Below are 25945 nucleotides of genomic sequence, written 5' to 3'. Positions count from 1 at the left end.
CTGGGGTCCCACAGGGTAGTGGGCAGGTGCGGTTAATCCACACTCTCTAGCAGGCAAGTTAGACGCCCCCTCTCCAGGCCCCTCCCCCTGCACAAGGTGAGAAAAGCAAGATGGGCGACCACACACGACACACGGGGCACGGGGGGCGGCGGGTGATTAGAAGAGACACGGGGTCCCTCTCTGCCGTCCTACCCCCATGTCTTCTGGCCCCTCCTGAGCCTGCCTCTGGTGACTAGGGAGCTCCTGTGTACCTCTGTCAGAGATGAACAGAAGTGCTAAAACTAAAGGGAAGGACAACCATGGCCGGGGGAGGAGTCAGTGGCTGCAGCCACAAAGGTAGTGGCCCTCATCTGTCTCTGAGCATGTAAATCATCTGTCCTCTGCCATGAGAGGGCCACAGGCCCTGCAAACAGGACTTAGGGCCCCAGTTTCTTAAGCAGGAAGAGGCGGCCCATTGTGGTGACTGAGGCACGAGTTAAAGAGAAGCTTCTGGGCGTGGCATCGCTGGTCTCCAGAGAGCATGGGTCCCCAGCCCGGATGACTAGCAGTGGTGAGACTTGGCACAGAGAGGCCGCAGGGTCTGTGGCACTGCGGGAGGGCAGCAATCCAATGCCCAGGCGTCCAGGCAACGGGGAGGGCCCTGGGCCCAGTGAGTGCCTCCTTCCTCCTGAGAACGGGCTTTAGGATGGGAGGGGCATGGACTGCTGGAGTAAGTGGATAACAAGCAGGGGTAATGGCATGTCAGCGTGGGGTCCTCACAGTCCGGGACATTCTGCCTGCCTCTGTGCCCACCCAGCCTTCTTATAATCACCCGCCACTGTTAGTGACCGAGGCCGCGACACCGCACTGTACCCTTTAAATCTCCAACAGGTCCGCTGGAGGAGGGGAGGGGGAGGAGAAGAGAAGGGGGTGGGAGGAGAGCACGGGGAAAGGAGGAGGGAGAGGCGGGGGTGCAAGGAGAAAAGGAAGAAAAATTAAAAAGAGGAACATGCCCAGAAGGACACAGCCAGCCCATGAGAAATTAAAGGCTGAGGAAAGAAACCAGTGAGAGAGGGTGAACAAAGCTCCGACCCTGCCCAGGGCGGGGCAGCTGCGCAGACAGGAGGCGGGCACGGGGCAAGCTGCACTTCCCCAGGGAGGGAGAAGGCCCCCAACAGCCCCATCTCCATGGTGGCTGGCAGGGGAGGGCCCCGCTGGGGTGGCACAGGGAAGCTGGGCATCTGGCCAGGCATCTGGGACCCTCAGGAATGCAGTGTCCACCCTCCCGCCTCCCCACTCCCAGGCCCCTGCGCTCACCTGACCCCGGGTCGCCAGGGGGCACTGTCCTGCCAATGTTGGGCAGGAGGTACTCAATGTTGGGCACTGCCTGAGGCTCCTTGTCGCCCACAGGGGTCTGCGAATAGGAGGAGGGGTCAGCTGGCATGCCCTCGGATGCTGGGCTGCCGACCCCCGAGAGGGGAGTGCCCTGATGACAGAGCCCGTGTCTCCTCCATCAGACCGGGCTCACTGGGGCAGGGACCGTCTCCCTCATCAGCCGGGTGCTCTCGAGGATGATTCCTACATGTCCCCTATTAGACAGTTTTGTGCCTTCCTCAACACCTCGGAACCTCGAAGGCCAGAGCGGCCCCTTCAGCTGGGGGCAGGAGCTGTGTCTCCCACACTAGACTGGAACTCCTCCAACCTAAGTCCTTCCCAGTAGCCTGGAGGGCAGGAGCTGCCTTTACTCCTGAATTGGGTTCCCTCTGAGCAAGGCCTATATCTCCCCCAGTTAGACTGGGGACTCCTGAAGGCAAGCTTTGTGCTTCTCTATCAGACTAGGGGCTCCTGAGGAGAGGGTCTGTGTTTCCTCCATCAGACTTGAGGGAAGCCTCAAGGACAGGCACCTTCCCCGGCTTAAGTCCCGCTGCCCGCCCCCCCCCCCAAGGACTGGGGCTCACCCTGACCAGCCCCCAGGCCAGCCCAGCCCGCGGCATCACTTACTCTCTCTCCCTTGTCCTCTTCGTCACTGAAGAACCAGTCTGACTGCAGAGAAGACAAAAGGAAGGGATGAAATCAGCATGAGAAAGAAGAGTCTCCTCCACCTGCTCATTCCAGAGGACCGGCTCAGGCGGCAAGGGGCGCCTCTCTCTCAACAAACCCCAGGCTGGCGGGGCTGCGAAAGAGGGCTCACAGGGAGCTTGACGGACCCTAAAACCTGACTCCACAGACTATGAAAAACCCTGGGGGAGAGAAAAGGTGGGACCCCAGTGTGGGAGGAAACACGGCAGGGAGTGGGAGGGGCCCCCTGAGATGGGAGATAGGCTTAGGGAGAGCTTCGCTTTTACTTGCTTTTCTCTAAACACTGTCCTGGGTACACCCCTATGGTATACTCCCCACGGCAAGCCGGGGGGCAGGGAGGCACCAGTGCCCTTAGCGTTGGCCAGGTCCATGGCTGTGACAGCCGAGCATGCCCCACGCCACCTGCCACCCATGGGTGCCACACTGACAACAGGGGTGTCACATACCCAGCCCAGAAAAGGAAAATGACAGAAAAAAGGTGTTGGAGGTTTCCTGAGGGGCAGGAGGTGAGAGCTTTCTCATAAAGGCCAAAGAAGAGAGAAAATAAAGGCCCCCATACTTTAATATATTTTGTAAAATTTGAGAATCTTGAAGATAAAGTTCTAAGTTTTCTGAAAGAAAAAATCCAGATTGCTTATAAATGAACACCTATCACAGGTACTTGGAAATTTCAGCAGCAAGACACAAGAAGACAAGAGAGTAAGTTTTGATGTGTTGAAGGAAACTAGAATTTTATACCCTGCTAAACACTCATTTAAATTTGAGTGTAAAATAAAGCTATTCTTTTTTTTTTTTTTTTTTTCAACAGAATCTCACTCTGTCACCCAGGCTGGAGTGCAGTGGCACAATCTTGGCTCACTGCAACCTCTGCCTCCTGTGTTCAAGTGATTCTCTGGCTTCAGCCTCCTGAGTAGCTGGGATTACAGGTGCACACCATCACACCTGGATAATTTTTGTATTTTTAGTAGAGATGGGGTTTCGTCATGTTGGCCAGACTGGTCTCAACTCCTGACCTCAAGTGATCCAACCACCTCCACCTCCCAAAGTGCTGGGATTACAGGCATACCACAGATTGTTTTAATCACCCCTTAAGTGAACCTCCTGCTCTCTGGAGCCACTGCACCCAGCCTTGAAATAAAGCTATCCTGAGACATCAGAAAGTTTACTACACAAAGACCCTCTTAACTGAATACTTGAGCAAGTAAAGAGATGAACCTCGGCAAGCTCCAAGAAATAACTAAGGCACTTTTGGCTTTTATTGTATTTATTTATTTATTTTTGAGATAGGGTCTCTCACTGTCATCCAGATTGGAATGCTGTGGCATGATCCTAGCTCACTGTACCCTTGAACTCCTGGGCTCAAGAGATTCTCCCACCTCAGCCTCCTGAATAGTTGGGACTACAGGCATGTGCCACCTTGCACGGCTAATTAAAAAAAATGTAGATGTTGGGATTACAAGCATGAGCCACTGCACCCCACCACTTTTGGCTTTTAGATGTGGTGGAAGGAAGACACAGAAACTGATAAGCATTAGAAATTGACAGTGACAGGCCGGGTACAGTGACTCACACCTGTAATCCCAGCACTTTGGGAAGCTGAGGCGGGCGGATCACCTGAGGTCAGGAGTTTGAGACCAACCTGGCCAACATGGTGAAATCCCATCTCTACTAAAAATACAAAAACTAGCTGGGCATGGTTGTGCGCACCTGTAATCCCAGCTACTCAGGAGGGTGAGGTGGGGGAATCGCTTGAACCTGGGAGGCAGAGGTTGCAGTGAGCTGAGATCCCACCACTGCATTCCAGCCTGGGCAACAAGAGTGAAACTCTATTTCAAAAAAATAAATAAATAAAAATTAAGGCAATTACCCTTTACCCCCCTCAACACCTATGAAAGAACAGGAATAGGCAATTTACAATCTCATTTATGTAGACTTAAAACACACAAAGAATATTATATACATTTAAGGATAGCCATGCATTTATAATAAGTGGAAGGTGTCCTGGAAGGACACATATTAGCCTATTAAGAGTGGGCCCCTGGGGGAGGGGAGAACAGAGTGGGTCCGGAATGAAGAGGGGAAACAAGGGGACTTGCCTGAGCATGCGCCATGAGCCTCAGTTATTATTGCTCATGATCTGACATGTGATTAACTCAAACAGCACAGGAAGGCCAGAAGGGAAACAAGAAAGAGATAGAAGAGAAGACAGCGAAGGAAGATAAGAAAAATGCAAGCTCTGGCCGGGCACAGTGGCTCACACCTGTAGTCCCAGCACTTTGGGAGGCTGAGGCAGGTGCATCAGCTGAGGTCAGGAGTTCAAGACCAGCCTGGCCAACAGGGTGAAACCCCAGCTCTACTAAAAACACAAAAATTAGCCCGGCATGGTGGTGCGCACCCATAATCCCAGCTACTTGGGGGTGCTGAGGTGGGGGGATTGCTTGAGCCCAGGAGCCGGAGGCTGCAGTGAGTGGAGACCACTGCGCCGTTGCATTCCAGCCTGGGCGACAGAGTGAAACTCTGTCTCAAAAAAAAGAAAAAGAAAAAGAAAAATGGAAGCTCTGGAGTCAGTCATCTTGGTTCAAGTTCACCTTAGCCAAGTTACTTTCCCTCTTTAAGTCTATTTACTTATCTCTAAAATGGGCATGATGTGAGTACCTCCTTCTAGGCCTGAGGAGGATTGAGATGAAATACCGTATGGAAAATGTTGAGTGCAGCACATTGTTAATGTGTAATAGATGTGAGCTACCGTTATTCAAAAGTGCGGCTTCCAGAGACAGGCTGACCAGGGGGAGCCTGAGGATTGGCCCAAAGAAGCCAGCCTTTAACTCGGGTTGGAAGGTGCCCAGAAGTACTCTGCAAGCCACAGCGTCTACAGGAAGCGCCCGGGTGGCCATGGCTCTCAAGAGGAATCCACACTAGTTCCTGCCACCCTGCTTCTGCACGTGCTGTTCTTTCCGCCGGGATGCCCTTTCTCCCTGTTCTGCCTGGCTAAGTTCTCATCATGGTCCTCTAAGACAGTTCAAGAACTCCCTGACTACAACCCCAGCCCTGCACCCAGGGCCGGGATGGGTCCTTCTGTGGGGCTTCCTTGGGCATAGCCCAGAGCACAAAGAGACGCAGCTCTTACTTTGATAAACATTATTAAATGAATAAATGAATGAGAAGCATCATTTTATGGATTTTTTTTTTTTTTTTTTTTGTGGCAGGGTCTCACTCTGTCACCCAGGCTGGAGTGCAGTGTCGCAATCTCAGCTCACTGCGGCCTCCCACCTCAGCACCCCCAAGTAGCTGAGACCACAGACACGCACCACCACACCCGCTGGCAATATTCCTTCTGAGCAGGTTCCCATTCACCTCCATGTTCCCAGCACGGGGATCTGTCTCTGGCGTGGAATAATGACCACGACGAAGAGGATGACAGTCAATTCTCACACAACACTTAGGACCTGCCAGGCACCGCCGCGAGTGCTTTAGCAGACATTCGCAATGGTGTGAGGCCAACAGTATTGTCATCTCTACTTTACAGATGTGGAGACTGAGGCACAGCAGGTAAGGAACTTGTCCAAGGCCACACAGCACATAGGAGCAGGCTGGCCCCAGAGCCACTGCCGTCAATCCCCCCACCCCAGGGGGCACTTGGCAATGTCTGGAGACATCTTCGATTGTGACAACTAGAGTGATATTCCCAGCATCTAGCAGGTAGAAGCCAGCGATGCTGCTAAATGTCCTATAACACACAGAACAGCCTCCCACAATAAAGACTTATCTGGACCCCAGCGGTCACTAGTGCTGAGGCTGAGCAACATTAGGTATCGCTGCCTTTGCTGAGTGAGTCCCTGAGCAAATGCCCTGGGGTGATCTTTGTTTGGGTTCCATTTGACTTTGTAAACATAGGTAGGGGCTCCTGGCAACTTGCCCGCTGCGAGGTCAGACACCCCGGTTTGCTCTCCTCTCTGCTCTGCCATTATCTTGCTGTGTGGCCCTGGGCAAGTCGCTGTTCCTCTTTACCCCTCAGTTGCCACCCTCTTTCCGACCTGAGGACTGGTCTGGGTGCCCCAAGTGACAGCAGCACTGCCCTGGCTATGGAGCCTCTGGGCTAGACAGCAGGCACGCTTGGGTGGGCAGGCTTTCGGGGCTTGCAGAGTGGGTGGCTCATTCCCTCGACAATCATCCAGGGCTGATTACATTCAAATGCCAAGGAGGCAGAGAAGGGAAGGACACCAGCTCAGTTAGCTCTCGGGAATGAATCTCTGAGTAGAAAAGCCCAGCCTGGCCAGGGGTGATGGCTCACACCTGTAATCCCAGCACTTTGGAAGGCCGAGATGGGAGGATAGCTTGAGTCCAGGAGTTCAAGACTAGCCCTGGCAACATAGTAAGACCTCATCTCTACAAAAGAATACAAAAATTAGCCAGGTGGTGTGGTGCTGGCATCTCTAGTCCCAGCTACTCAGGAGGCTGAGATGGCAGGATCGCCTGAGCCTGGAAGTGGGCCATATTTGCCCACTGCACTCCAGCGTGGGCGACAGACTGAGACTCTATCAAAAAAAAAAAAAAAAACAAAAAACAGAGAAAAGAAAGAGAGAGAAAGAAAAGCCCAGCCTGATGTAACCTCAGTTAGCAATTTACTCATTCATTTATACTCCACAAACACTGAGTATCCACTGTGTGCCAGGCACTAGTGTCAGTGCTAAATGAGACAAACTCCACCTTCTCCACCCTGCCCAGAGCAGGGACTCCCCCTTGGGGCTTTGGCCTCCTTCCTCCCTGAAGGCTGCAGTTCCTGACACCTCAGCTGACCTCAGGCCTTGGGCTTCCAGGGGCTTCTCCAGGAGCACAGGGCCAGACACCAACTCTTCCCTGCTGCTGCCCCCAAAACACACCCTCATGGGAGGTTCTGGGGCTCTCTGGTGCCCTGGAGAGCTAAGCCTTCCCAAGGCCTCATCAGGATCACCGACGCTGCAGGGCAGCCCTGGCCTCCCAGACAGCTCTGGAGTGGTGTTCCCAGTGTCCGGATGCAGCAGGCTGTGATCCTCCCTCCTGTGGCTCAGAGCCCTGAGCATGCAGTGAAGGAGGGAGATGGGCAAACAAGGCTGTTAACATGGCTCAGCTGCCCACCCCCTCACGTCCTTCCCCTGGCCCCCCCTCTCCGTCCCAAGCCAGCTCAAGGAGGGACATAGGAGTCTGGCCTTTGGGTTGATAGCGGGAGGAAAGCACAGGCTTTGGTCAGTCAGACCTGGCTTGAAATCTTGGGCTGCCACTTATTAGCTGTGTGACCATGAACAAGTTGCTTTGCCTCTCTGAGCCTGTTTCCTCCTCTGTAAAATGGGGGTGATAGGGCCCAGCTTTCCTTCCCTAAAGTGTCTAGGGGGCTTGGGACTGAGGCTTCCCTTCCTCTGACCAGCTGCCAGTCTTATTTCCCCTGGCAGGAGGGGCTCTGTTCTCATCCTTTGTGGGCTGTAACAAGAATTGGAAATGGAAAATCTATGATTAATAATGACATACGTGTGCACCCCAGAAGGCAGCAGTGCTGCCTTAGGGTTGGGCTCTGGAAAACCAAGGCCTCCTGCGCCCTCTGCTGGCCACTCTGGGTTCTCCTCTACCCATGAACAGTAACAAGAACCTACAGGACCAGGGCTGTTGGCATCCAGGAAGCCATGAGAAGGGAGGTGGCCAGCCCAGTACACGCCAAGCACTGGTGCAGGATCCCGCCTCAGGCCGAGGCCCTATGCCCTGCCCCATCCACCCCTTGTTACCGTGGACATCACCACTACCTCCCTGAAACCTCAGTGGGGCCAGCAGGGAAAGTCACTAAAGCCGGAGCCTCCTGATGTCAGGCCAGACCTTGGCCCCTGTCTGCTCGTGTCTGCCAGGACACCTCTCCAGGTGCCACCTTCTGAAGCTGCCCCTTCCACCCTCCACCAATAGCACCTTCCCTGCCCTTCCTCCTCTTCTGCCTCTCCCAGGCATCTTGGACGCTCGGGGGCCTCTTGACTCTCCTGCTGGGGACACAACATCCCAGGGCAGCAGGGATTCCAGGATCCATTCCTGCCTTGCCTTGAAATGCAGCCCATGGCTTTGGAGGAGTATATACCACCCTAGCAGCATGCTCTAAAACTGCCGAGCCCTTCCTGGGGCACACCCCGCCAGGCCGACCAAGAGCGAGGGGCTCAGAGGGGCTGCCGGGCACCCCCCGGAACAGGGGCTTACGTGCTGGATCAGTGTCTCCACGATCTTGTAGCGGTCAGGCATGTGGGTCACCATGTCCGTCATGTTGTCCTCAGACGTCCTCACCAGTGTCGGCCCAAAGACCAGGGCCAGGTTCCGGGGTTCCATCTGGGCAGCAGGGAAAGCAGGTCACTGTCAACATCCTGAACTCAGTCCTCCTTCACTCTGGCTCCTGAGGCCTCTGTCCCCAACTATATCCTCACCAGTCCCCAGCTTAGAGGGTGGACACCCCCTTGTATGGGCATGGAGATGCTTGATGAGTAGAGCACAGGCCAGTTCAGCCCCTTTCATCCCCAGGCCCAGCAGCCATGAGCAGTGCCCAACCTGCATACCTATACAGGGCAGCCCTGAGTGGTCAGTGCCAGCAGTGGGAGACCCTGCAGTAGGAAACATGTTGGAGGTCCCAGGGGTTATTTTAGGCCTGGGAAAAAAATCCAATCACTTCCAGGTGCCTGTAATCCCAGCTACTCAGGAGGCTGAGGCAGGAGAATCGCTTGAACCCGGGAGGCGAAGGTTGCAGTGAGCGGAGATCGTGCCATGGCACTCCAGCCTGAGCAGCAGAGTGAGACTTCGTCTCAAAAAAACAAACAAAAAAACACAAAAACTCCTATCACTCCCCTCATTTTCCCCACTGCAGAACCAGAAAGCATAAGGGGTTTGATGAGGAAAATGCAATGTGAGGGACTTGAGCTAAGTCAGAGGATGGCAGTGCATCGGATATGGGGCGCCGGGGTTCCCTGCCTCTGGAAAGCCCTCAGACACTCAGGAGATGGCTCTCTGGGGGAAAGCACTGGCCAGCATGTAGGAGTGGGATGGGGATGGAGCAGTAATAGGAGGAGGGCGTGCCTAGAGGGGCCTGAGTTATTGGACCTGCAGGAGCTCAGCACGTGCCGAGGGCCCCCACACAGTAAGTCCTGTGCTTGCCTTCCCCAGACTCCATGCGGGACTCCTACCTACCTTGTTTTTCTCAGAGTGGTCAGCAATGGTCTTGAGATGGCCCACAAGGAATTTGAGCGTTTCATAGTAGTGTCCTGGGAGATCCCGGATCTGAGCAGGAGAGAGGAGGGGCATGGGGACAGGCTGTAAGGGCCTGCCCCTGTCCCCCATCACCACCATGCCCCAAATATCTCCCACTACCATGCGTCAGGGAGTCTGGAACCTACCCTCTAACCCCCCGTTCTCTTGTATGGATGGGGAAACTGAGGCCCTGAGTGGAGCAGGGCTTCTCCAAGGCCACAGGAGTCGTGGGCAGCACCGGACTCCCTGCCTCCTGGGACAGAGGTGCTCGGGCAGCTGCCCCACCTCGTGCCTGGCAGCACCTCTCTCTCCTTACCAGCTTCCGCAGTGTCCTCATCCGCTCCCGCGCATCCTCAATGCGGTTGGCCTCGATGAAGTCGTTGTATTTGTCTAGAACACAGCGGAGACTCTTTAGAGAGGTGGGGGCAGCGCCTTCCCCTGTTCTCCAGGCCGAGGGCCCTGCTGGGAGGGCTGTGTTTTGAACTCCTCCAGTTTGGGGGCTCCAGCGTGGGCGACAGCCTCTTGTGTATGTGAACACACCCACCACAGCTGCACTCACCACAGCTACACTCGGGTGTGCACCTGACCTGGGGTAGCCCAGCTGTGTTCATTTGGGAGGCAATACAATCTGAGCTGCATGCTGATCCCAGAAAAGGGGTCCCTGCCCCTGTCTCCAGGACATGGACACCAAGGTTCAGCAGGTCAGAAGAGAAGGGCACCTGGAGAGGAGGAGGGGCTTCAGACAGCCTCCACCAAGGATTCCCCCAACTCCCTTCAGAACAAGTCCACGGGGGCCTTTAAAAAAGGGAACATGATAAGCCTATTCTGAAATTCATCTGGATGAGCTAATACACAAAGACAGCCAGGAATAGTTTTTAAAGAAAGAGTAACACGGGAGGATCTGCCCTACCAGGGACTGAAACATCCCGAATGGATGGCACAGCTGAAGCCGGCTGGCACGGCAGAAAAGGCAGAGCAATATTAAGGCTAGAAACAGGGGAAGGGGGCCATGTGGATATTTATTATATGATAAACGCAGCACTTCCAGTCGGGGGGAAGGATGGGGGCCTCAACAGATGTCCCCGGGACAAATGGCTACCATTGGGGGCAGGGGGGATCATTTCTAGCTCACAATACACAAATGCAATCACACGGCAGAGCCAGTTGTGAAAATTATAAAAGCACTGCGGAAAAAATAAGAAAATATTTTTGTAATCCTAAGGCCATCCTAAACATGAGATGCAGAATCCATGAAGAAAAGATGAACAGCTTGGGTCACATTTTAAACAATTGTTTTCAGCCAGGCACGGTGGCTCACGTCTGTAATCCCAGCACTTTGGAAGGCTGAGGCGAATCAGCTGATCACTTGAGGTCAGGAGTTCAAGACCAGCCTGGCCAATGTGGCAAAACCTCATCTTCACTAAAAATATAAAAATTAACTGGGTGTGGTGGCGGGCGCCTGTAATCCCAGCTACTTGGGAGGCTGAGACAGGAGAATGGCTTGAACTCGGGAGGCGGAGGTTGCAGTGAGCCAAGATCGCACCACTGCACTCCAGCCTGGGTGACAGAGTGAGACTCAGTCTCAAAAAAATAAATAAAATTAAATAAAAATAAAATTAAAAATTGTTAGGCAGGGTGCAGTGGCTTACGCCTGTAATCTCAGCACTTTGGGAGGCCAAGGAGGGTGGATCACCTGAGGTCAGGAGTTCGAGACCAGCCTGGCCAACATGGTGAAAGCCCGTCTCTACCAAAAATACAAAAATTAGCTGGGCATGATGGTGGGCACCTGTAGTCCCAGCTGTTCGGGAGACTGAGGCAGGAGAATTGCTTGAACCCAGGAGGCGGAGGTTGCAGTGAGCCGAGATCGCACCATTGCACTCCAGCCTGGGCGACAAGAGTGAAACTCTGTCTCAAAAAACAAAACAACAACAACAAAAAATTTGTTTTCAGTTTCTATACTGCAAAGTGAAAAGGCAAATGGCAGGCCAAAGCAAATATTTGCAAAAACTAACAAAGGGTTAATATGTGTAATACACAAAGAGCTTTTCTCCCACAAATCAACATGAGAAAAAGATAAACAACATAACAGAAAAATGGGCACATGTTCTGATCAAGCGATTACAGAAAAAATAGAAACAGCCAATATGCTAATGAAAAAAGATTTAATCTCCCTAGTAATGACGGCAATGAAAATAAAAACAATAATGAGATACCATTTCCCTTATCTGATTAGCAAAAGTTTAAAATATTAATAATATTTAATGCTGTCTGGGTGAGGTGGCTGAAGCCTATAATCCTAGCACTTTGAAAGGCCGAGGCGGGAGGATCACTTTAGACCGGGAGCTGAAGACCAGCCTGAGCAACGTAGTGAGACCCTGCCACTACCAGAAAAAAATTTTTTTTAATTAGCTGGGTGTGGTGGTGCAAACCTGTAGTCCCAGCTACTCAGGAGGCTGAGATGGGAGGATCACTTGAGCCCAGGAGGTTGAGGCTGCAGTGAGCCATGATTGCGCCACTGCATTCCCGTGTGGGCAACAGAGCGAGATCCTGTGTCAAATAATAGTATTTTTATTTTTATTTTATTATATTGTTTATTTATTTATTTTGAGATGGAGTCTTGCTCTGTCACCCAGGCTGAAGTGCAGTGGTGTGATCTCGGCTCACTGCAACCTCTGCCTCCAGGGTTCAAGCAATTCTCCTGTCTCAGCTTCCCTAGTAGCTGGGATTACAGGCGCCCACCACCACACCCAGCTAATTTTTGTATTTTTAGTAGAGACGGGGTTTCACCACAGTCAGGCTGGTCTTGAACTCCTGACCTCAGGTGATCCACCCGCCTCGGCCTTCCAAAGTGCTGGGATCACAGGCATAAGCCACCGCGCCTGGCCTTCAAATAACAATAATAGTTGTAATATCCAATGCTGATGGGGATGTGGAGAGACAGACTCCTACATTGTTAGTGGGAGTCTAAACCAGGGCCTCTTTCTCAGAGTGCAATTGACACTGCTCTCAGAAAGGTTTACTGGGACTTTGACCCAGCAATTCTACATCTAAGAATCTCCTTAGAGAGCACAGATCCAGGTGTGCAAGGACCTATTCAAGGAAAGCCATTGCAACAGGTTGTGTAATAGCAAACATTTGAAGACAACCTAAACATCCATCAATAGAGGAGTACTTAAAGAAATTATAGTCTATTCAAAATCTATGTGGCTGATTTAAAAGAAGAATGAGGTAGAGCTCTCTGCACTGACACGAATGAATCTCAGAATTACAACTCTGCTTTTGTTAAAAACAACTCAACCAGCGGTGTGCTGGAGCCCGCTCACACCAGCTCCTGAGAGCGACTGTGTGCCTCTCTTCCCAATTCCATGTTGGTGACATCATGTTAGTGGCTTGAAATAAACCATGGTAGGAGTATTTACCCCATGGAAGCCGGAAAACTCCAGGCATTAGGGCTTTTTTCCCCCAGAGACAGATGTTAAACATCTGCTAGCACACCCCTGAACCCACCCAACTCCAAACCCCACGCAGGCATGTGTGTATCTCTGCCATGCATATAAGAGGGCCAGGAGAGAAACACAACAGATTGTGAATAAGCAGTTCGGCAAACAGCCAAAGCCCGTCAGAGCCTGACGCCTGGGGTGGAATCCTGGCTCTGCCATTTACAACCTGTGTGACCTTAGGCAAGGCATTAAACCTCTCTGAGCCTCGGTTTCCTCATCTGTAGAGAGAAGACAATAGCACCTTCCTCATGGAGTTGCTGTAGGGAGTTGTGCTTGGCACACACTAATGCTCAGAAAGTGTTAGCCACAACCTCCCGTGAAAGGGAGCAGGAGATTCACAGGGTCCTGTGCTGTTTTCTTTATTCACATCTGTACAATCTATGTTTTTTTTTAATAAGCTTTTGTATTAAAAAAAAAAAAAAAGCCAGCATGATGGCGCATGCCTGTAATCCCAGCATTTTGAGGGGCTGGGGCAGGCAGGAGGATTGCTTGAGCCCAGGAGTGCAACACCAGTCTGAGCAACGTAGTGAGAAACTCCCCCCATCTCTAAAAAAAACTTTTAAATTAGCTGGGTGTGGTGGTGTTCACCTGTTGCCCCAGCTACTCAGGAGGCTGAGGTGGGAGGATCGCTTGAGCCCAGTAGCTTGAGGCTGCAATGAGCCACGATTGCACCACTGCACTCCAGCCTGGGCAACAGAGCAAGACTGTCTCCGAAAAAAAAAAAAAAAAAAAAGACTAAAACCAACAAACCAAATGCAAAAGTAGTGGTCAGGGTGCGGCACAGACTGGTATCCCCTCCCCGCCCCCACTTCCACGTCCTACTCACCATCAGTGAAAAGAGGCTCGGGCAGCTTTCGGAAGAAGGACTTGAGCAGGCTGCTGATCACATTGAGGTCTTGCCAGCGCTGGGGAAGGGGTCAGATGTCAGGCCACAGGCAGGCCCAGCCCAATGCCCATGCCTCCATGATCATTCACCCCAGAGCCCAATCAAGCCCAGCAGGCCCTCCCTGGGACCCACTTAGACCAAGCTCTCTACTCAACAGGATGGTGGCTGCAGAACTGAGTCCCCAGAGAGGTCCTGTGCCCACACTCACACTTGGCCCCAGCCCCTCCCTGCTCCTGCCAGTGCGTGGGCTCCAACACCTCCCCATCCACAGAAAGTCCCAGGCGCTGTGGGGACACAGTGAGTGGCAGCTGCTGCCTCCACTGGGCACAGTTTAAGCATCCGTGACACAGCAGTCATTTGTGCCGGCTCCTTCCTGTCTCAGGTCTTCTGCATGTGCTGGTTCCCTCAACCAGAACTTTCCTCCCCGCCTCCACACAACTGGCTCCTCATCCCCGCCTAAAAGTCACCCTTCAGAGAAGCCTTCTCTGACCCTCATAGCTAAAGCAGCCACCTTCACCACTGTCCTGTCACCTGCACCCCAGCCCTGACTTTGTTTCCTTCACGGCGCTTAACCCAATTTGTCATTATTTTCTGCTTTTGTTTCCATGTTCATGCCTGTCTCCCTGCAGGACTGTAAGCTCCAAGAGGAGACAGGATCCCATCTGTCTCATTTCCCACTGTGCTCCTATCACCTAGCTAGGACAGTTAACCTGGTACTTACATGGCCCTAAATCAGTAGTTCTAACAGAAGGAGGCAATTTTGTCCTCCAAACTCCCACTCCACTCCCAGAGGACATTTGACAATGTCTGGAGCCATTTTGATTTTCCCAACTGGGAGGTGCCACTTGCAACTAGTGGATAGAGGCCAGGGATGATGCCAAATTTCCTCCAATGCACAGGGCAACCCCACACAACAAATAATTGTTCTTCCCAAAATGTCCACTGAGGTTGAGAAACCCTACTCTAAAATAAATGGTTGTTGAGTACAAGAATTAACGGCCGGGTTGTTGTCCCTTCTGTCCTCCAGGGGGCACCATCACCCCATATTGCAACCAAGTCGGGCACAGCCGCCTTGCTGGGAATGGCTCAGAGTAACTCAGGCCCAGAAAGCAACCTAATACCCCCAACAAAGAGACACAGCACAGCAGTACACACACTCATTACAATGGATCCACAGCTTAATGCCAGACAATCCCATAAACAATACACTCCCCGCAGGCTCACCAGGGGTTAGATTCGTCCCCCACTACACTCACTCCCAGCACGACCCACAACAAATGACACAATGATATCCAAGACAAAACAACACACCCAATACACCTCGTATGCCCCCATCTGGCCCTGGCTTGGACCAGCTGCCTGCCAGCATGGCCCCCTTATCTCACATACACCCAATGTGGCTCCTGCCCACCCGACTCCGTTACCTCCCAGCCCTCAGGTGTGGGCTCCTCTCATCTCCCAGCTGCCAAGCCCAGTGCCCTGGCCAGTGCTTCCTGGCTCCTCCAGAGTGAAGTGTCTGCCCTCACCCCAGCCTCACCGGCGGCCCTCTCCTTCTGTCCCACTCAGAGCGTGGCCCCTGCTGTTCTGCTGCCCACGCTTGGTCATCCCATGCCCCAGCTGCAGCAGGACCCATGCCACTCTCTAGTCCACGCTCAATCTAGCGCCTGTTTATGCCCCTCACCCCATGCAAGGGACTTTCCACACCCCAAATCCAATGGAGCCACTCCCTGAGACGGCCCCTCCGTTCCGCCTCTCCTCACGCTGCCCTACTCCCTGGTTTCTGCCAGGGGAAGATACCACCAGCCCCAGCTCAAACATGCGGCTCTTCCTCGCCCCTCCTTCCTCCCTCTCATGCAGCCAACTCTTAGGGTTGCTCCCATCCTCCCCCTTCCCTTGGGACCACCAAGTCCTCCCCACACTTAGCGCTTCCATAATCAGTGACTTCTTCCCAGACCCCTGCCCTCCCCATTCGTATCCAATGGGCATGAGCAGGAGCATTACTCTTTCTTGAACTTTGTTCTCACGATGCCTCCCCAGCTTAAGAACCATCAAAAGCTGCCTACTGTCCATCAGATCAAGGTCAAAGTCTTCAGTGAAGCCATCAAATGCCCTCTCTGTCCCCCTGGGGCCTCACCCTCCCCACCTCCAAGCCCAGGAGGTAGATCCACTATCTGTCCTAACCCTCAAGCCCTCCCCGGCCCTTGCTGGGGTTTTGGAAAATGCCATCGTCTCACACCCCGAAAGGCTTCCTGTCCACCTGCCCCCTCCTATTCATTCCTGCAATACGCAAACCCTCCAGCCACCACCTGCTCCAGCCTGAGCGCCCTCTCCTTCCTCATCACAGTGTGGTCCCTGATGAGAGATCATCTTTTTCTCTTGTCCACAATTTCATACACACTTGTCTCAGCTCCTCATTCTCCAAGGACAGGAAGACTTGTGTATTTCATGAGCCTTCACGTGTGTGACTCATGGGACATCACTGTCCACGTTCATGGTTTTCCAAAATATCTTTTTTATCAGAGCCCCTTTGGGCAAATAAAATTGTACATGAAAACCCAGTACAACAGACAGGGCAAAGCAGGGTTGCTCTAGCAGGGACAGGGGGTCCTGACCTGCCCCTAGCCTCCCAAGGCCCCTCTGGGGAACCCTAGCACTCTGGGGAACACCATTTGAGAATCGCCGGCCCTGCTGGAAACACTTAAGTGTGATTGCAGATCTCTTTACAGGCTGGTCTCATGTCGCCCGATCAGCCACTTCTCTTTCCATGTTGTAGCCACCCAAATTGCTGGCCATTCTAGAAAATATCATATATTCCCCTTTTTCTAAGCCAGCGGTTTGTAAACCATGGTCTGTAGGCAATATCCAGCCACAGCCTGCTTTTGGATGGCCCTTGAGCTAAGTATGGTTTTTACATTGTTAAAGGATTAGGAAGAGAAGGAGGAGGAAGAGAAAGGGGGAACGCAACAGAGCAAACTACAGCAGAAAATATTTACTCTCTGCCCTCTACAGAGAAAGCTGGTTGACTCCTGGCACACTTTCCGCGTCTACACCATTGTGCAGGCCATTCTGCTGCCTGGAATGCCCTCACCTGGCTTTCACTGGCCTCTGGTGAACTCTATTCATCCTAAACACTCGGACAAAACTGCCGTCTGTGAGCCTCTGCCTCAGCGCTCCCCAGGCCATGACTGCATTTACTTGGTCAGCTTCAGCCTGGGGTGATGCCCATCCCCAGGCTGGCCAGCGGGGGCAGGTCCCATCTTGCCCATCTTGGTGTTCTGGACCAATGCCGGGCATGTCATAGGGCACAATGCATGCAACACAACAGACCACAGAACTCTCCAAGCAGAGCACCACTCACACACCATCTCGGCCCCCCTTCCACAGACCCCCCAGCATCACCCACCTCATCCTGCAGGTTGATGTCACCAGGCCCGCGGTTGAGCTGCTCCTGTAGGCTGGACACTACTGCATTGTTGCCGGGCACTCGGTAAATGCCTGTGGACTCCAGCCCTCGTGCCTCCACAATGCGACAGCATGCAGCCACGATTAAGGGGACACGCTGGGGACACAGGGGAGGGGTGTTAGGGGGGACAGGGGCCAGAGGAGCTGGGGAGGCCAAGATGGGGACAATGCAAGGCCCAGAGCTGCTGCCAGGAACCCTTGGGGGGAACAAAAGGCCCTTGCTGCCTCCAGTCTGGGAGCTAAAAATGACACCAAAGCCTCGCCATGGTCTGAGAAGGAGCCGGGCTCAGCCTCAGCCCTGCTGCTCCCTCCCTGGGAGGCCTGGGGCAGGCGGGGCCTTCCCCTCTCTGGGCTGTTTTCCCAGCTGTGTTTGTACAATGAGGTGGAGAGCTGGTTCCATGTCCCTTGCTGCTCTGACCCTCTTGTGCCTCCGTCTCCCCCTGCTGGGCCTGCTCTGGCGTGTGGCAGAGACCCACCTGGTTCTCCGTGGCTGGCTGGCACTCCTCCAGCCTGACCCCAAATGCCCTTGGGGGGGCCCTCTTATTTTTCTTGATGATGTTGATGCCCCAGGGGGTTTTGGGGGCTGCAGCACTGTCATCTGAAGTGGGGGAGACAGAGAGAGCCAGAGTGAGCTGGGGTATCCAGGAGGGTCACACACATTCACTGCCACATTCACACATTTGGACGTATGGGGATTCCATCAGAGAAGAAACCAGCTGCCCAGGGCTGATGGGACACTGTATGGCAAGAGAGAAGGCCTGAAAGGGAGGATGCTTACTCCAACGGAGAGGCCCAGAGCAATGCAAGGACTTCCGTGTGGCCTCGTGGGCCACAATTACAAGGCGGAAGCCATAGAACTTTGTTTCTTTAGAGACAGGGTCTCTGTCGCTCAGGCTGTAGTGCAGTGGTATGATCATAGCTCAATGCAGCCTCAAATTCCTGGGCTCAAGCAATCTTCCCTCCTCAGCCTCCCGAGTGGCTGGGACTATAAGCTCATACCACCACACCTGGCTAATTAAAAAAAATTTTTTGCCAGGCACAGTGGCTTATGCTTGTAATCCCAGCACTTTGGGAAGCTGAGGCAGGCGGGACCACATGAGGCCAGGAGTTCGAGACTAGCTGGCCAACATGGCAAAACCCTGTCTCTACTAAACATACAAAAATTAGCCGGGCGTGGGCCAGGCGTGGTGGCTCACGCCTGTAATCCCAGCACTTTGGGAGGCCAAGGTGGGCGGATCACGAGGTCAGGAGATCAAGACCATCCTGGCTAACACGGTGAAACCCCGTCTCTGCTAAAAATACAAAAAAATTAGCCAGGCGTGGTGGTAGGCGCCTGTAGTCCCAGTTACTTGGGAGGCTGAGGCAGGAGAATGGCGTGAACCCGGAAGGTGGAGCTTGCAGTGAGCCGAGATCACGCCACTGCACTCCAGACTGGGCAACAGAGCGAGACTCCGTCTCAAAAAAAAAAAAAATTAGCCAGGCATGGTGGCGCATGCCTGTAATCCCAGTTACTAGGGGGGCTGAGGCACAAGAATCTCTTGAACCCAAGAGGTGGAGGTTGCAATGAGCTGAGATCACGCCACTGCACTCCAGCCTGAGTAACAGAACGAGACTCTGTCTCTAAATAAATAAATAATATATAAAAAAATATTTTGTAGGGATAGGACCTTGCTATGTTACCCAGGCTGGTCTCAAACTCCTGGCCTCAAGCAATCCTCCAGCCTCAGCCTCCCAAAATGATGCTGGGATTATAGGTATCAGCCACCATGCCTGCTGGCCCAAGGGAACAACTTTCTTTCTATTTTTTTTTTGAGACAGGGTCTCGCTCTGTCACCCAGGCTGGAGTGCAGTGGTGTGATCTCGGCTCACTGCAAACTCCACCTCCCAGGCTCAAGTGATTCTCATGTCTAGAGCCTCCCAAGTAGCTGAGATTACAGGCACACACCACCACGCCCGGGTACTTTTATTGTATTTTTTTTTTGAGACGGAGTCTCGCTCTGTCACCCAGGCTAGAGTGCAGTGGCGCAATCTTGGCTCAATGCAAGCTCCGCCTCCTGGGTTCATGCCATTCTCCTGCCTCAGCCTCCTGAGTAGCTGGGACTACAGGTGCCTGCCACCACGCCCGGCTAATTTTTTGTATTTTTTAGTAGAGACAAGGTTTCACCGCGTTAGCCAGGATGGTCTCGATCTCCTGACCTCGTGATCCACCCGCCTCGGCCTCCCAAAGTGCTGGGATTACAGGCGTGAGCCACCGCGCCCGGCCTTTCGTATTTTTAGTAGAGTCGGGGTTTCGCCATGTTGGTCAGGCTGGTCTTCAACTCCTGACCTCAGGTGATCTGCCTGCCTTGGCCTCCCAAAGTGCTGGGATTACAGGTGTGAGCCACCTTGCCCAGCCAGGTAAGAACTTTCTAACAGCTAGAGGTGAGTGAAATGGGAAAGGTTGCTCTTGGAAAGGGTGGGCCTCTCATCCCTGCAGAGACACCAGCAAAGATTAGAGGACCACCCAGCAGGGATGTCAGGGAGGGGAATCAGGCTCCAGGCCCTTCCACCCCGAGACCCTGAGAACCCCCAGATCCTCACAGGCATGCACACGCAGACAGACATACCAGTAACCCTGGCACACACTCGGGCACACACGAGCAGACACAGCCCAACACACACACACATGCCCTCCCCTCCCCATGCCCCCTGCCCCCACACACCACCCTGTCTCAGTGGCCACCTTCCTACCCTTGCTCCCTGAGGGCAGGTCCTGAGTCCTGAGGCCACGTGCCGCACTCTGCTTGAGGAACTCAGACTTGAGGCCCCCCAGGCCGCGAGAGCCTTTGGGGGAGGAATCAGCTTTGGGCCCAGAGCTATGGCTGTGTAGGAAAAAGGGGGAGAGGAGAGGTCTTCATTTGGGGTGGCCAAACAGGCCACCCACCCTGGCCTCTCGCCCCTCGGGACCTCCCCTCCACCCTGAGGCAATGCCTCCATGCCTAACTGCACCCTGGAGACCCTGGAGACCCCTTCCCCCAGCAGAGGGCAGCCCTGGAGGTGGGCCAGGAAGACATCCTTTGCCTTCAGCCCCCTAACACCCCCACAGAGGAGACTGCTCCACGAGGGCTGGGCCTCACCTCACTTTGCGATAATCATTAAGCTTCTTGCTGATCAGAGCTTGGTTGGCACAGCCGGGGTCCTGAAGCAGGAGAGGAGAGAGTGGATCGTGTCAGTGCCCACAGCCAGCCCACCCCAGGGCTCATCCCTAGCCCTGCTTCCCCTCTTGTCCACCTGCCAGGTGGACAGCCCAGACCCTGGAGTGAGAAAGACCAGGCCTGGACTCCCCAGCACCCTCTCACCAGCTGAGGCCTTGGGGAAGCCTCTTAGCCTCTCTGAGCCTCAGTCTCCTCGGTAATAAACATGGGGGGCTAACAGGGAAGGCTCGGGGCCAGGTGCAGAATCATGCAGCACTCGCCACCGTCCTGGCAGACACTGAGCAAGCATGGAGGAGGTGCCCCAGGAGGGACTGCTACTGCCATAGTGATGGTGACTTGGGACCCCCCTGCCTATGCCTTGTTGGGGACAGCCAAGCCAGGCCCCCAGAGGAGGAGGCCCAAATTCCAGGTGCCTTCCTCCCTGCAGTGGGGAAAGCTGTTCCGGGGAGAGCAGAGCCTGGTCAGCGAGAGGATGTGTCCTCAGCAAGAGGCCATGCACTGGCGCCCCCTCCCATGGCCAGAGCAGGCCCAGGCCCACTGCCCTCTTGGCAGAGACCCCAGGCCCGGGACGCCCACATGACTTTGTGTGGGTGTCTCAAGGCACTTCTGTGCAGGTTCCTGGCCAAAGAAGTAAACAGGAAGGAATCCCTACCCAGGCCCCTGGAGTGTAGCTACGGCTGACCGCAAGGGGCGCCATTAAAAAAATTCTTCAGCTGGGCACAGTGGCTCACACCTGTAATCCCAGCACTTTGGGAGGCTGAGGCGGGAGGATCACGAGGTCAGGAGATCAAGACCATCCTGGCTAACACAGGGAAACCCCGTCTCTACTAAAAAAAAATTAGCCGGGCATGGTGGCATGCGCCTATAGTCCCAGCTACTTGGGAGGCTGAGGCAGGAGAATCACTTGAACCTGGGAGGCGGAGGTTGCAGTAAGCCAAGATCGCGCCATTGCACTCCAGCCTGGGGCAACAGAGCGAGACTCCGTCTCAAAAAAAAAAAAACCTCTCCCAAAATCCCTGCCGAGGCCCTTGGCTCCACCCCTACCCACTTGTGGCCAAAGGCCAAGCCTCTCAGCCTCCTCACAAGGTCAATGTGCTCATCCTCCTGCAGACAGGCCAGCCCAGTGCAGTTCTGGTGCGGGGACCCTCGTGCCCTAACACACTCCATAGGAGGCCCCTGCCTTCCTCGTCTCCTAAGAAAAGCTGAGACTGGCCTGGAGCTGACCACTCCACGCCAGAGCCTGCTCAAGGCGATCCTAACGCAGTCACAATAATCCCTGTCATCATTAGGATCAGGATGGTGACTGCCAGTCCCTGCACCCGAGGATGCCAGGTCCTCCGTGAGCCCTGCTCGTGCACCCTCCTCACCCCAAAACCTAGGGGGACACAATCACGAGGTACATTCCTGTCAGCCCCCCTTTCTAGCAGAGGGAAGTGAGGCTCAGAGCAGGCATCCCAGGTCCACAGCCTGTGAGAGGCCACCCTGCCCGCCCTCTGTGGCCGCCGGGCTGGCCGGGCCCTCACCTCGCCCTCGGCCCTGCTGTTCTCCCGGATCGCTCTGATCCAGCCCAGCATGTCATCCCGGTCCTCAGCCTGAAAGAGATATTCACAGAAGTCAGCGGTGGTCAGCCGGAACACGTGCCTCCTCTTGGTCTCGCTGTAGGAGATGTCCACGAGGCAGGAGCCGATGCAGACGGGCGCCGCCTCGTCCTCACCTGCGCCGGCCGCCGCAGCCCCCGCCGCCGCCGGCCCGGGCTCCCGCCGCTCCTTGCTCAGCGAGAGCGAGCGCGCCCGCAGCGCGGCGTACACCCGCTTCCACTGGCGCAGGCCGCTGCCCGCTTTCTGCAGGGAGACACGGGGTTGGGGGAGACAGGAGTGGTGAGAGGCCAGTCCTGCCCACTGCTCTCAGAGTAGCAGACAGAGAACAGCCGGGGGATGGACCCCACGCTGCCTAACCAGGAGCCCCCTGCTCCACCCAGCTAGACCTGGGCAGCCTCCTGCCCACAGCCCACCAATGCTTTCTCAGCCCCTCGCCTGCCTAGACACCCCTACCCATCACCCTAAAGCCCCCCAGCAGACCCCAACCCTCTCCCCCTTTAAACACCAGCATCAACACTCACCGGGTGGTGGCAACGCTCAGACACCCAGCATGGCCCTCCGTACATGAAATCCTCGGGAAGCCATTCCCAGCCCACGCCCCTCCCCAGGCTGCCCCTCATCCCAGCAAACCTGCTCAGAAGCTGTCCGCACTCTTAGAGGGTTGTTCTCCCCACTTTCCTGCCTCCCACCCAAGACTCCACTTGCCCAGAAGCTCCTCTCAGGGACACACAGAACCGCCATGTGGCCAAAGCCAGTGGCTGCTTCTCCCCAACTTGCCTTAACCCCTCGGCGGCATCTGACACAGCCAGCCCCTCCTTCCCTCTCCAGACCCTATCTTGGCACCTGAGACCCCACATTCCCGGCTTTCTTCCTAATCTCACTGGCTCCTTCCTAGTCTTCTCTACTTCCCCTCCCCCACCCTCTACACCTGTAGTTAAACAGCCAGGAGACCCGTCCCCACGGGACATTTGTGTGGAGGGAGCTGGAGGGTGTGCTATGGCATCTGAGGGATGCTGCTAAACATTGCACAATGCACAGGGCAGCCTCCCTCCCCCAACAAGGAATTATCTGGCCCAAAATGTCAGCAGAGCTGAGGGTAACAGACCACGCCCTAAAGGAGGCGGAGCTCCAGAACTTTGTCCTGACTCTCCCCTCCTCTCCCTGCACACCTCCCTCAAGGATGTCATCTGTGCCGGGACGTGCCTTTAAACCAGGTCCATCGGCTGATGGCCATTCCCGAGCCCAGCGTCTCCCCCAGCCGCAGCCCGGGACCCCCTCCTCCCCCCCCGCCCGCTCAGGGTCTTCATTTGCAGGTCCCATGGGCACTTTGCACAATACTTGCCAGGCCACGTGATTGCTTACCATCAAACCTCTTCTCCACCCTCTACCCCCATCTTTTCCAGCCCAGTCAATCCATCCAGTTGCCCAGAAACCTGGGAGCTGCCCTTGACTCCTCCCTTTTCCTTGCCCTTGACATCCCATCTATCAGGAAGTCACAACTGTTCTGCCTCCAAAATATCCCGTTTCTGTCTTTCCTGCCACCACCCGGTCCACGCCATCAACGCCTCTTGCTTGGCGGACGCACAGACCTTCCCAGTCTCTACTCTCGCTCCTGCAACCATTCTCCAGCAGCAGCTGCAGTAATCATGTTAGAATGAAAAGGAGATCACATCTCTCCCTTGTTTAGCATCTTCTCCAGAGATCTCATCGCCCTCAGAATCAAATCTAAGGTCTCCTGTGGTCGGTCCCTGCCTCTCTCCAAATTGATCTTCACACCTTTATCACTACGTCAAGCCAGGGGGCCCTTGCAGGTGAGCGAGCCAAGCCTTTCCTTTCTCAGGGCCTCTCCGCTTGCTTTTCCTTCTGCCTAAGCCCCCCTCCCTCACTTCTGTATGTGGCTGCTTCCTTCTTCCCCTTCAGATCTGAGCTCCAGCATTACCAGCGTCACCTCCTCGGTGAGGCCTTCTCTGACCATATGTTTCCCTCAATGCAGCTCCCGCTTCTGATGAGCTTGATCCTTTCCAAGAATGTACTGCAGCCTCAGGCTGTCCTGGGGACAGGGAGCTTGTCCATCCTCTCATTTCCATATCCCAGGGCCTACAGCTGCATGCAAGGGCTCATCAGTATTTGCTGAATAAATGAATTAATGATCCTTGGAGCACCCTGAGGGCAGGAGCTCCAACTCCCATCAGACCAAGAGCTCCTCTCTGCTGGCTGGTGGCTCCACATCCAGCACAGGCCTCAGCTCTCTGAACAAACCAGACAGAGACCCCGTGGCTGGCAGATGGACACAGCACACATCTGGCCTCCCATCGTGTGGATCCTGAGCTATGAGCCCTGCTCATCACAGAACTGCTGGACAGGGACAGGGACATTCAGAGTAGGAGACAGCAGAGCCCTCTAGGGAGAATTTTAATGTGACAGTGAAGTGGTGACAAGGGCACCTCTCTGAGGCTAAACCAGCGGGATGACCTAGGACAAATCAACCGCACTCCCAGGCCTCAGTGTCTCCGGCTGGTAAGTGAGTGAGGGACTTGGTCACCAAGGCTGCATGCAGCTCCCATGCTGGGGCTGAGGCTGCGGGGACAAGTCACTGTCCCTTTCCCTCCTCTGCCTGACAGTCCATGTCTCTGAAAGAGGCTAGGGCTGGGAGGGAGCTCGGAGAGGGTGCCCACAGCCTGGGTGGACCAAGGACCTGAGGCTGACTTGAAGACTCTCCTCTAACGTCCAGGCCACGGCACCAAGGGAACAAGTGACATCGGGTTTTGGCCAGCAAGGGAGTGAAGGCCTGGTCCTCCAGAACTGGCCAGTGAGCAGGAAGGGTACAGCTCCTGTCCCTGAACTGGGCTCAGGGCCCCCAAGAGCTGAGGGTCAGGCTCCTAGGCAGGGGGAGCCAGCCACCCTCACAAGGACCCTTCATGTGGCTCACACGTTAGACTGGAAGGGCTGGCCCACATGTGGCTCTCCTCACACAGTGCACATGGCTGGTCCCTCCCTGCCTCATGGCTCCCACCCCACGGGTCGCTGCCAACTTGCTGGCTCTGTTTGGTCTCTGTCAGCCTCCCTGGCCCCCCCACTTCTCTCAAGGCTCAGCCAGGTCTCTTGCCTTCTTCCTTCCAGCCCCTGCACAGAGGCACAGGTAACTCCTCGGTGCTGACAGACAAAGGCCGTCCCCAGGTGGGCCTCCCTCTAGTGCCACGCCCTCAGAGCCTCTGTCCCCAGGACACCTCCACTGGGGTCTGTCCCAGGGCCTTCAGACTCACATAGCCCCAGTGGAGCCCCTTGGCTTCCTCTCCCCAAACCTGCTTCTCCGGTGTGCCATGGCCCAGGGAGGGTCCCACCACCCACCACCCTCCCTCAGCCCAAGCCAGGAATCCAGGAACCTTATCGCCTCCTCCTTCCGTACCTCCTAGCAGCTGGCAAGCCCTGGCCCTCCTTCCCCTGGAATCTCTCTCTAAAGTGTCTGCTCCAGCCGGCCCCTCACCACCGCCTTGGGTCAGGGCCCCCAGCCTCACTCACCTGGACAATGGCAATGGGATTGGCTCCTCCTGTCACAGACATAACCCCAGTCTCCTGCCATCCCCAGCCCACATTTAAAACCCTGGACAGAGCCGGGCACGGTGGCTCACACCTGTAACCCCAGCACTTTGGGAGGCCGAGGCAGGCAGATCACTTGAGGTCAGGAGTTCGAGACCAGCCTGGCCAACACGGTGAAACCCAGTCTCTACTAAAACTACAAAAATTAGCCGGGCATGGTAGCAGGCTCCTGTAGTCCTAACTACTCAGGAGGCTGAGGCTCGAGAATTGCTTGAACCCGGGGGGCAGAGGTTGCAGTGAGCCAAGATCGCACCACTGCACTCCAGCCTGGGCAACAGAGTGAAACTCCGTCTCAAAAATAGATAACATAACACAACATAACATAACATAACACCACCAAATAAAATAAAATAAAATAAAATAAAATAAAATAATAAAATAAATAAAATAAAATAAAATAAAATAAAA

At 54.6% G+C, this 25945-nt stretch overlaps 1 protein-coding gene across 5 annotated transcripts in view; it reads right to left on the bottom strand.

The window, feature by feature from the left end:
• The window catches only part of ARHGAP23 (Rho GTPase activating protein 23), a 95720-nt gene that overhangs the window by 13140 nt on the left and 56635 nt on the right, over window positions 1-25945 (bottom strand). For 4 of the 5 annotated variants that reach the window (XM_032163399.2, XM_032163398.2, XM_058445244.1 and 1 more), the window contains 11 exons: window positions 21866-22183; window positions 20265-20326; window positions 19879-20009; window positions 17625-17746; window positions 17090-17245; window positions 13627-13705; window positions 9617-9690; window positions 9241-9330; window positions 8266-8391; window positions 1981-2022; window positions 1297-1393 (listed from right to left, as the gene is read on the bottom strand). In XM_032163399.2, coding sequence (XP_032019290.1) covers window positions 1297-1393; window positions 1981-2022; window positions 8266-8391; window positions 9241-9330; window positions 9617-9690; window positions 13627-13705; window positions 17090-17245; window positions 17625-17746; window positions 19879-20009; window positions 20265-20326; window positions 21866-22183 — 1297 coding nt within the window. Of the gene's footprint in view, window positions 1-852; window positions 876-1296; window positions 1394-1980; window positions 2023-8265; window positions 8392-9240; window positions 9331-9616; window positions 9691-13626; window positions 13706-17089; window positions 17246-17624; window positions 17747-19878; window positions 20010-20264; window positions 20327-21865; window positions 22184-25945 lie in introns of all 5 variants that reach the window. The other variant, XM_032163402.2, reaches the window with a different exon arrangement.

This window comes from Hylobates moloch, unplaced genomic scaffold (genome assembly GCF_009828535.3).
Source record: "Hylobates moloch isolate HMO894 unplaced genomic scaffold, HMol_V3 SCAFFOLD_10, whole genome shotgun sequence".
NCBI lineage: Eukaryota > Metazoa > Chordata > Mammalia > Primates > Hylobatidae > Hylobates > Hylobates moloch.
The sequence above is the reverse complement of the archived record's forward strand: the minus strand, read 5'-3'. Positions and strand labels throughout refer to the sequence as shown.